Consider the following 11639-nt stretch of genomic DNA (forward strand, 5'->3'; position numbering starts at 1 on the left):
TAACATGTGTACAAATGTGTATAAACATATCAAGATTCAACAACTGAGACATAAACTGAACAAGTTCCAAACAGAAATGGAAAAATGTGTCCCTGAACTTAGGAGGGGTCAAAATCAAAGTAACAGCCAGTATCTGGTGTGGACACCAGCTGCATTAAGTACTGCAGTGCATCTCCTCCTCATGGAATGCACCAGATTTGCCAGTTCTTGCTGTGAGATGTTACCCCACTCATCCACCAAGGCACCTGCAAGTATCAAGACATTTCTGGGGGGAATGGCCCTAGCCCTTGCCCTCCGATCCAACAGGTCCCAGACGTTCTCAATGGGATTGAGATCTGGGCTCTTCGCTGGCCATGGCAGAACACCACTGACATTCCTGTTTTGCAGGAAATCACGCACAGAATGAGCAGTATGGCTGGTGGCATTGTCAAGCTGGAGGGTCATGTCTGGATGAGCCTGCAGAAAGGGTACCACATGAGAGGAGGATGTCTTCCCTGTAACGCACAGCGTTGAGATTGCCTGCAGTGACAACAAGCTCAGTCCGATGATGCTGTGACACACCGCCCCAGACCATGACGGACCCTCTAACCTCCAAATCGATCCCGCTCCAGAGTACAGGCCTCGGTGTAACGCTCATTCCTTCGACGATACACGCGAATCCGACTATCACCTCTGGTGAGACAAAACCACGACTCGTCTGTGAAGAGCACTTTTTACCAGTCCTGTCTGGTCCAGCGACGGTGGGTTTGTGCCCATAGGCGACGTTGTTGCCGGTGTTTTCTGGTGAGGACCTGCCTTACAAGAGGCCTACAAGCCCTCAGTCCAGCCTCTCTCAGCTTATTGCGTACAGTCTGAGCACTGATGGGAGGGATTGTGTGTTCCTGGTGTATCTCGGACAGTTGTTGCCATCCTGTACCTGTCCCGCAGCTGTGATGTTCAGATGTACCGATCCTGTGCAGGTGTTGTTGTGTGTTGTTACACATGGCCATTGCGAGGACAATCAGCTGTACGTTCTGTCTCCCTGTAGCGCTGTCTTAGGCGTCTCACAGTGCGGACATTGCAATTTATTGCCCAGGCCACATCTGCATTCCTAATGCCTCCTTGCAGCATGCCTAAGGCACGTTCACACAGATGAGCGGGGACTCTGGGCATCTTTCTTTTGGTGTTTTTCAGAGTCAGTAGAAAGGCCTCTTTAGTTTCCTAAGTTTTCATAACTGTGATCTTAACCTATTTGTTTAACTTTAGCTTGCTATGACAATCGGTTTGTAGTGATAGTACTCAATGGCTTGGAATTATGGTTCATTGTTTAGCTAGCTAGCTACATGTCTAAACAACAGACCCCAAGTTAAAGCTTACTACTCCACATTTCAAGCACTAAGCCCAGGACAGACCTGCACCTATCAGGTCTTCAGATCTGCCAACCTGCCAGAATTTGTTAATTCTGCCAAGCTGAAGAAGCAGGAGCAGGAACTCCTGCTTGTTCAGAGTGAGCTGTCTGTCTACCAGAAGATGGTTGCTGAATGAAAAACCCACTGTCAGGACCGGCAGTTGTCTCTGGGGGCCCCTAATGAACAAACAAGCAAAGACATCAGGATGCATTATAGCTTTGATTTTGCTCAAAAAGTAAGCAACATTACCTCTTTTATACTAATTAGGACATAAACTCAGCAAAAAAAGATACGTCCCTTTTTCAGAACCCTGTCTTTCAAAGATAATTAGTAAAAATACAAAAAACTTCGCAGATCTTCATTGTAAACGGTTTAACTTCTTCGGGACTGGGGGGCAGTATTGAGTAGCTTGGATGAATAAGGTGCCCAGAGTAAACTGCATGCTACTCAGGCCCAGTTGCTAATATATGCCTATTATTATTATTCACTGCCTCAGCACACTCTGCCAACCCAGATGTTCTAGCTGTGTCTGAATCCTGGCTTAGGAAGACCACCAAAACCCCTGAAATTTCCATCCCTAACTATAACATTTTCCGACAAGATAGAACTGCCAAAGGGGGCGGAGTGGCAATCTACTGCAGAGATAGCCTGCAGTTCTGTCTTACTATCCAGGTCTGTGTCCAAACAATTTGAGCTACTTTTAAAAATCCACCTTTCCAAAAACAAGTCTCTCATCGTTGCCACTTGCTATAGACACCCTTCTGCCCCCAGCTGTGCCCTGGACACCATATGTGAATTGATTACCCCCCATCTTTCTTCAGAGCTCGTGCTGTTAGGTGACCTAAACTGGGACATGCTTAACCCATGCTTGTTCAATGAACTGTAAACAATTAATCAACATGCACCTGTGGAACGGTAGTTAAGACACTAACAGCTTACAGACGGTAGGCAATTAATTAACCTTTCTAGGACACACGTTCCGCTAGCGGAACCCCTCGACAACATTCCGCTGAAAAGCCAGCGTGGGAAATTCAAAAATGTTTTTTAGAAATATGTAACTTTCACACATTAACAAGTCCAATACAGCAAATGAAAGATAAACATCTTGTTAATCTACCTATCGTGTCCGATTTAAAAAATGCTTTACAGCGAAAACACAACATATGATTATGTTAGATCACGTAATGGAACGCAAGTCGATATCATGTAGTCTGCCAGGTCCTACAGACTAGGACCTGGCTCTCTGCCAGACCACTGACTCAAACAGCTCCCATCCGGCTCAACATCACAGTAGAAGCTTCATTCAACGTTCTACAGACTGTTGATATCTAGTGGAAGACGTAGTAAGTGCAAACAGATCCATATCCCACTGGGATTTCAATAGGCGATGAGTTGAAAATCGACCAGCCTCAGAATTCCCACTTCCTGTTTGGATTTCTTTCTCAGGTTTTTGACTGCCATTTGAGTTCTGTTATACTCACAGACATTATTCAAACAGTTTTAGAAACTTCAGAGTGTTTTCTATCCAATAGCATCTGGGACAGAGTAGGAGGCAGTTCACTCTGGGCACGCTATTCATCCAAAGTGAAAATGCTGCCCCCTATCCCTCAAAAGTTAAATGTTAGCTAGCTAACATTGGGCTATAACTAGCGATGCAAAATGGCCTTCTGAGATAACATTACTACACACAGATCAAACATGTAATGTTAGCTAGCGAGCCAGAATTCTGGTAGATGTTAACAGCCCAATATACTTAGGCCGATTCTGGGCAGTCATTAATTTTGAAGAAGAGGAAGAGGAAGAGGTCCGCTTCTGGGCCGATTCCTCATTGCTAGCTGGGGTCCATTTTGTTTGTACAGCTTGCTTGTCTCGTTGTGTCAAGAGCTCTGGTTCACACTGACTGTGTACAATGCCATAAGAATCATCCGATCTTTCTCCCTCTGTCACGGATGCCATGGTTGCCCTTAACTTCTCTAGGGTAGGTGGCAGCATTCGGAATTTTGGATGAAATGCATGCCCAAATTAAACTAAACTAAACTGCCTGCTTCTCGGGCCCAGAATATATGATATGCATATAATTGGTAGATTTGGATAGAAAACACTAAAGTTTCCAAAACTGTTAAAATAGTGTCTGTGAGTAGAACAAAACTGATTTGGCAGGCGAAAACCTGAGAAAAATCCATTCAGGAAGTAGTTTATTTTTTTTATTTTTAMTTTTCTATTTAATGCCATTACAGTATCCATTGACTTAGGACTCAAATTGCAGTTTCTATGCCCTCCACTAGATGTCAACAGTTGTTCAAAATTGTTTCAGGCTTGTATTCTGAAAAATGAAGCAGTCTTAATGAGTCTCAATGAGTCTCAATGAGTCGACCCTAAAGTGTCAGAGCTTTTTCATGCGCGAGACCGAGAGAGTGTGTTTCTTGTTTACCTTTTAAATTGACGACGTTATTGTCCGGTTGAAATATTATCAATTATTTAGGCCAAAAACTATCTGAGGATTGAATATAAACATCGTTTGACATGTTTCTATGAACTGAATTGAAATTTTTGTCTGCCTGTTTTGACTGCGTTTGAGCCTGTGGATTACTGAAGACAACGCGCAAACAAAACGGAGGTTTTCGGATATAAAGAGACTTTATCGAACAAAAAGAACATTTATTGAGTAAATGAATGTCTGCTGAGTGCAACCATATGAAGATCATCAAAGGTAAGGGATTAATTTTATCTCTATTTCTGACTTGTGTAACTGTTCTACTTGGCTGGTTACTGTTTGTAATGATTTGTCTAGTGGGCTATGTTCTCAAATAATCGTAAGGTATGCTTTCGCCGTAAAGCATTTTTTAAATATGACACAGTGGTTGGATTCACAAGAAGTTAATCTTTAAACCTATGTAAAATATGTTTTGTTTTCTGAATTTTTATAATGAGTATTTCTGTATTTGAATTTGGCGCCCAGCAGTTTCACTGGCTGTTGAAGAGGTGGGACGCTAACGTCTCACGTACCCAAGAGAGGTTAATTTGAAGATGTAATCCGGAGACAGGTGTTTTATACAACAGCCTTCTGTGTTCTCTTTGAATCCCTCTGCATTTTCAAGCAAATGCCAGAATTCTATTCAACTCCTTATCGTGCTCTGCTTCTACCACACATTCCACAGATTTCAAAACTCTCAACTTCTTCCATAATAACTACTCTGTTGATCGCCATATCTTCCCCATCACAAGACTCTACAATGTTTTCTTCAATGAAAATGTGTTTACCTAAATCAGGGATTTCCTCATCGTCTGATTCATTTTCAGAGTGAGCATGGCACGATCGTCCTTCAGAAAGTAGTCTATCACAACTTTTTCAGACTGACCTTTGTCGATAGTGCCATAGAGCAGCAATGTTATTGAGAGCAGTAGCAACACATTTGCAGTTCTCCATGGCTAACATTATATCTTTTGAAAAAACTGCAGTATAAAGTATTATATAGGCATAACAAGCAGCTAATTTTATAGACAGAAGATGCTACACGGCAGAGCAATTTGAAACTCATCTCTCGGCATGTCCAGCCCACTCATTATCTCTGCCAATCATGGTTAGTGGGAAGTTTCCTGTCTTTTTCTGTGGCTAAACCAACTAGGCTCGTAATTCAACAACTTTATTCGTATTTACAGATGGCATACCCATTTGTTATTAAGGCACATGAAAGTTCAAATGTTCCAAAAAACAGATGTTTATAAAAAATATAAAATAGCTTTCAAATTACTCTCCTGTGAAGTTGTGACTTGCAACATGCGCCTAGTTTCCTGAAACGAGTCACATTTATGCATACATACTTTGGATAGTGACCTCTTTGATCGTGTCCATGCTCATAAATATCTGGGCATCTGGATTGACGAAAAGCTCTTTCAAAAACAATGTTGTTGAGTTAAAATTGGCTTCTTCTATAGGAACAGGTCCTGTCTTTCATTAAATAGCAGAAAACAAATCATTCGGTCTACATTCTTTCCGGTTATTGACTATGGCAATATCTTCTATATGAATGTAACCTAACGTAGTAGGTGTAAAACATGCCAGAGCAGAGTCCCCACTTTTCAGGGGAAGTTCTGTCAAAAATACTCTATCCCTGAAAACTGGAAACATCCGCATTCTACCAACCTCACCCTCCCACGACCCCCCTGAGAGTGATATGAATGCAGCTGCCACTGTATTGAAGCATTGGATGCAGTTTATCATTGTGCTTCATTACCGGCGATAGGTTCAGTACACATCATTGAATTTTGTATCAGAGCTGGCTCTCTTTGAAGTCTTGTAGATCGACTCATTGCACTCTTTTTGTCTATAAAGGCCTTTTGCATTAACTTCTGCCATACCTGACTTAACTGTTAACCTTCAGATGTATAAGTTACCAAACTTGGAGTTCCCTTCAATCTCCACTGATTTCAGTAAATCTGCTTTTAGTTTTTTTGTGCATCTCATGTGGAATGATTGCCAAAACTCCTTCAAGTTGGTGGTGTTGGTGCCACTAGGGCAAATCAGGCAGATGTTAGAGGGCCTTTTTAGTGAAGAATGTGTTTTGCTTTTCGCATTTTGTGTTTACTTTTCATGTATTGTGCAATCCATATTGATGTCCATATTAAACCAAGATGGTGTAGCAGTCAGAAGTCTTTTTGTCCTCGTCATGTCGTGTATATATCTTTTTTTATTCTTTTATACCTTTTTTTCTTCGCATATATATATTTTTAGATTTTTCTTAACCTCAACTACAACATACCCTCCTACAATCCGCCTCACCCAATGAGGTATGGATCTGCTATTTCTTTCCCTCTGAACCGGAACTGTCACGCCCTGACCATAGTTTGCTTTGTATGTTTCTATGTTTTGTTTGGTCAAGGTGTGATCTGAGTGGGCATTCTATGTTGTATGTCTAGTTTGTCTATTTCATGTGTTTGGCCTGATATGGTTCTCAATCAGAGGCAGGTGTTAGTCGTTGTCTCTGATTGGGAACCATATTTAGGTAGCCTGTTTTGTATTGTGGATTGTGGGTGATTGTTCCTGTTCCTGTGTTTGTGTATGTTCACCGTTCAGGACTGTTTCGTTTCGTTCTCGTGTTTTTTTTGTTAGATTATTCGTGTTCATTAAAAATGGATAATCATCACGCATTTTGGTCCTCCTCTCTTTCTCCTAACGACGATCGTGACAGAATTACCCACCACAACCGGACCAAGCAGCGTGGTAACGGGCAGCAGCAGCAGCGATCGCAGGACTCCTGGACCTGGGAGGAGATTCTGGACGGCAAGGGACCCTGGGCACAGGCTGGGGAATATCGCCGCCCCAAGGCTGAGCTGGAGGCAGCGAAAGCGGAGAGGCGGTGGTATGAGGAAGCAGCACGAAAGCGCGGCTGGAGGCCAAAAATTGATTGGGGGGGGCACACGGAGCGTGTGGCTAAGTCAGGTAGGAGACCTGAGCCAACTCCCCGTGCTTACCGTGGAGAGAGAGGGACTGGGCAGGCACCATGTTATGCCGTGTGGCGCACGGTGTCCCCGGTGAGCAGGCATAGCCTGGTGCGGTACATAGCAGCGCCTCGTATCGGCCGGGCTAGAGTGGGCATCGAGCCAGGTGCCATGAAGCCGGCTCAACGCATCTGGTCTCCAGTGCGTCTCCTCYGGCCGGGGTACATGGCACCAGCCCTACGCATGGTGTCCCCGGTTCGCCAGCASAGCCCAGTGCGGGCTATTCCACCTCACCGCACTGGCCTGGCTACGGGGAGCATTCAGCCAGGTAGGGTTGGGCAGGCTCGGTGCTCGAGACCTGTAGTGCGCCTTCACGGTCCGATCTATCCGGTGCCACCTCCACGCACCAGCCCTCTGGTGGCAGCCCCCCGCACCAGGCTGTCTCTCCGTCTCCTCACTACAGGTGCTCCCGCCTGCTCAGCGCTGCCAGAGTCTTCCTCCTGTCCAGCGCCGCCTGAGTCTTCCTCCTGTCCAGCGCCGCCTGAGTCTCCCTCCTTTCCAGCGACGCCTGAGTCTCCCTCCTTTCCAGCGACGCCTGAGTCTCCCTCCTGTCCAGCGCCGCCTGAGTCTCCCTCCTGTCCAGCGCCGCCTCGAGTCCCCTCCTGTCCAGCGCAGCCTGAGTCTCCCTCCTGTCCAGCGCCGCCTGAGCCGTCCGTCTGTCCAGCGCCGCCTGAGCCGCCCGTCTGTCCAGCGCCGCCTGAGCCTCCCGTCAGGAAGACCACCAAAACCACAGAAATTTCCATCCCTAACTATAATATATATTTGAGCTCCTACTTTTAAAAATCCACCTTTCCAGAAAAAAGTCTCTCAGCGTTGCCGCTTGCTATAGACCACCAATTCACCATATGTGAATTGATTGCCCCCCATCTTTCGTCAGAGCTCATGCTGTTAGGTGACCTAAACTGGGACATGCTTAACTTCTTTGGGGTAGAGGGCAGTATTTTCACGTCTGGATGAAAAGCGTGCCCAGAGTAAACAGCCTGATACTCAGGCCCAGATGCTAGGATATGCATATTATTAGTAGATTTGGATAGAAAACACTCTGAAGTGTTTTTCTTTGCTTATTTGAGTTGTTCTTGCCATAAAATTGACTTGTATTTTACCAAATAGGTCTATCTTCTGTATACCACCCCTACCTTGTCGCAACACAACCGATTGGCTCAAACGCATTAAGAAGGAAGAAATTCCACAAATGTACTTTTAAAAAGGCAGACCTGTTGAAATGCATTCCAGGTAACTACCTCATGAAGCTGGTTGAGAGAATGTCAAGAGTGTGCAAATCTGTCATCAAGGCAAAGGATGGTTACTTTGAAGAATCTTAAATCTGAAATATATTTTGATTTGTTTAATACTTTTTTGGTTACTACATGATTACATTTGTGTTATTTCATAGTTTTGATGTCTTAAAAAAATTGTGAAAATAAAGAAAAACCCTTGAATGAGTAGGTGTGTCCAAACTTTTGACTGGTACTGCATCAGTTATAAACTCTCACTAAAGTGTGCAACAAATGTAGCATCTTACAAGGCCCGCCTCAAAATATATTAATGAGCCAGAAGCAACAATACCATGCACCCACTAGTGCTCAAAAGTTTTAGGTGCTTTAAAAATACAGTGAGGTACCATATTCTGCTAAATGACTTAAATGACTTAAATGTAAATGTAAATATTCTGTAAATATTCTGTGGGGTTACAGTACTATTCAAAATACAGCCACTTCTTTACATTAATGTATTGTTAAACCAACGTTTATTTGGAATTTACGGAATCATTTACCAGTTAAGCTCAATTTTTGAGCTTAACTGGTAACTGGTAACCGCTTAACCGCGAACAAGGGTGCTCACGCTGGAAATAGAATGCCAATGAGGAATGAGAGAAATCGGACGGGCCACATGAGCCAACTGCGTCATCGCCCTTCAAATTATAAAGCAAGTCTACGTTTCTCACGTCTACTGGTAAAATAAATGGATAAATTGTGTAGGTTGTTCCACCATAATTTGCAAATTAATTCATAAAAAATCCTACAATGTGATTTTCTGGATTTTTTTTTCTCATTTTGTCTGTCATAGTTGAAGTGTACCTATGATGAAAATTACAGGCCTCTCTCATCTTTTTAAGTGCGAGAACTTGCACAATTGGTGGCTGACTAAATACTTTTTTGCCCCACTGTAACTGTATATTATGTATTTTCATGACAATTACTTTGGCATATGCTATGTAGTGCATGTGAATTGACACTACTCTCGTACGCAAATTTCACGGCATTTTAATTTTTAAAATTTATTTTACCTTTATTTAACTAGGTCAGTTAAGAACAAATTATTATTTTCAATGACGGCCTAGGAACAATGGGTTAACTGCCTTGTTCAGATGCAGAACGACAGATGTTCACTTTGTAAACTCAGGGATTTGCTTTTGCCACCTTTCGGTTACTAGTCCAATGCTCTAAACACTAGGCTACCTGCTGCCCCATTGATGGGCTTCTCTCCGTGTGATTTTGGCTCTGTATGCAATTTACTGTAAATAATTCATACAGCACTTTACTGTTAGTTTTATTGTATAATACTGTAAAAACAATAGTGTGTAAATCCAATGTGTTTTAATTGTTTGGCCATTTTACATTTCGGCCACACTTTACATTAAAGGTACCCTGTATAAAGCTAACTTTATTGTAAACTGTAACATACATCTATTTTCTGGAAAACAATGTATATTAAGGAACTATGACTAGTATGACATTGACACATTTTCCTGTGATACAGTCAAAATCCATCTAACAGACTGTTTTCATGCTGTCAGGGAGTTGTTCTTCTCTCTGTGACTGTGGCAACCAAATAATCTGTCACCAGGCCCTGCTAACCACATTCTACTTAAAAACCCAGACCACCTCTGTCAGAAAAGCAATTACGTGTGAGGGTTTCATTTGAATTTAAATGAGATAATATTACAGTGGCGTGAAAAGGGGGAGGAGGGTCACGTCAGGATGAAGGGAACACGAGTGCTCCTCTTTATCTATCACCCCAGCTCACAGATTATTAGAAAATACTTGAATGCAGGGAGAGAGGGACATACGGTGTGTGTGTGTGTGTGTGTGTGTGTGTGTGTGTGTGTGTGTGTGTGTGTGTGTGTGTGTGTGTGTGTGTGTGTCCTGTCTCTTATACACATCTAGATGTGTATAAGAGACAGGTGTGTGTGTGTGTGTGTGTGTGTGTGTGTGTGTGTGTGTGTGTGTGTGTGTGTGTGTGTGTGTGTGTGTGTGTGTCTTTACTGACAGTCTTGTCAACAGAAGAACTGGGGATAACTAACATTAATATTGAAACAAACACAAGGTTGGGGTCAGAGAGGTGGGGAACGAACAATTATCGCTGGCTGGGAAGAAAAACCAAAATCAAGGCCTGTACGGAGCAAATTTCAATCACATAACAAACCATGACATTGTCATCTTTCAATGACATCGTCATCTTTCATTGAAGTCTACACCTCCCCCTTCTCCCCACCCTTGACCGGTTATGCTACTCAGCAACTATTTTTATACTAGTACCTACGTCATAATAAACCTCCCTATTGTGTGGACTTGGAACATGAAAGGCATTTTAGGTCTGTAAAGCCTATTGTCTGTCTCAATAACAATATTTATATGTTTGAAAAAAAAAAATAATAATTTAAAAGGGATTTTAGGGAGGTTCTAGTACTATAGCTGCAGTGCCCAAGTGGGTAAATCCTGAGTGAGGGTTATGACTGTGTTTCATATAACGCTGTTCAATAACGCTGTATTGTCTTCCCACTCTCTTTCTCTCCCCCTTTCCTTCTCCCTCTGCCCATCTCCATCTCTCTGTGTATATCGCTCTCCCTTACTTTTTCTCCATCTCTTCCCCCTCTGTGTCTCTCTTTCTTTCTCCCTCTCTTATGCTCTGTGTCCTTGGATGGAGCAGCAGATGAACTGGGCATCAAGTTCATGGGTAAGGAAATGTTTCATTTGCACAGTAAATCGCTCTTTTATTTTCTCTTTGGCCAATCAGAAAATACCTTGCACAAAACATACAATCCAGCAAAACCTTCTTTGCTCACCTTGGAAAATATGAATGTGCTCTGGTCACCATGGAAACACGGAGGTAGCGAATTATATGTATTCTATCAGCATGGAAGCGAGTATTGTATGTGAGTGTGATATAAGGTCCTATACGGCAACCAAAATAATTATCTCTGCAGTGTGCTTGACTGTGTACATGTTTGCAAATGCATTGTCTATCTGGCATGTCTGTGTGCATGTTTGCAAGTGTTCTCCTGTGTGTGAATATATGCATTTATTTAAGATGGCATTTACCTCTACATCCCTGAAGTGTATTCCTCGCTGCACACTGTATACTAATTTAAATGGTTGGTAATGTCACATGGGCATGTACGCCATGTTTAAACCATAAAGCTGTACCCTACATTCCAAACCAACCCCTAGCCCCTCAAATCAAATCAAATGTATTTATATAGCCCTTCTTACATCATTTGATATCTCAAAGTGCTGTACAGAAACCAAGCCTAAAACCCCAAACAGCAAGCAATGCAGGTGTAGAAGCACGGTGGCTAGGAAAAACTCCCTAGAAAGGCCAAAACCTAGGAAGAAACCTAGAGAGGAACCTAGAGAGGAACTGGGTGGCCAATCCTCTTCTGGCTGTGCCGGGTGGATATTAAAACAGAACATGGCCAAGATGTTCATAAATGACCAGCATGGTCAAATAATAATAATCACAGTAGTTGTC

The 11639-nt window shown here is 42.9% G+C and overlaps 1 protein-coding gene across 1 annotated transcript in view; it reads left to right on the plus strand.

Annotated features, from left to right (window-relative positions):
• LOC111976345 (pro-neuregulin-3, membrane-bound isoform-like) overlaps positions 1 to 11639 on the plus strand; it is a 198669-nt gene that overhangs the window by 83048 nt on the left and 103982 nt on the right. Inside the window, exon 4 of the mRNA XM_070447752.1 lies at positions 10818 to 10844. Within this exon, the coding sequence (XP_070303853.1) occupies positions 10818 to 10844 (27 nt within the window). The remainder of the gene's footprint in view (positions 1 to 10817; positions 10845 to 11639) is intronic.

Source organism: Salvelinus sp. IW2-2015, linkage group LG17, assembly GCF_002910315.2.
Source record: "Salvelinus sp. IW2-2015 linkage group LG17, ASM291031v2, whole genome shotgun sequence".
Taxonomy (NCBI): domain Eukaryota; kingdom Metazoa; phylum Chordata; class Actinopteri; order Salmoniformes; family Salmonidae; genus Salvelinus; species Salvelinus sp. IW2-2015.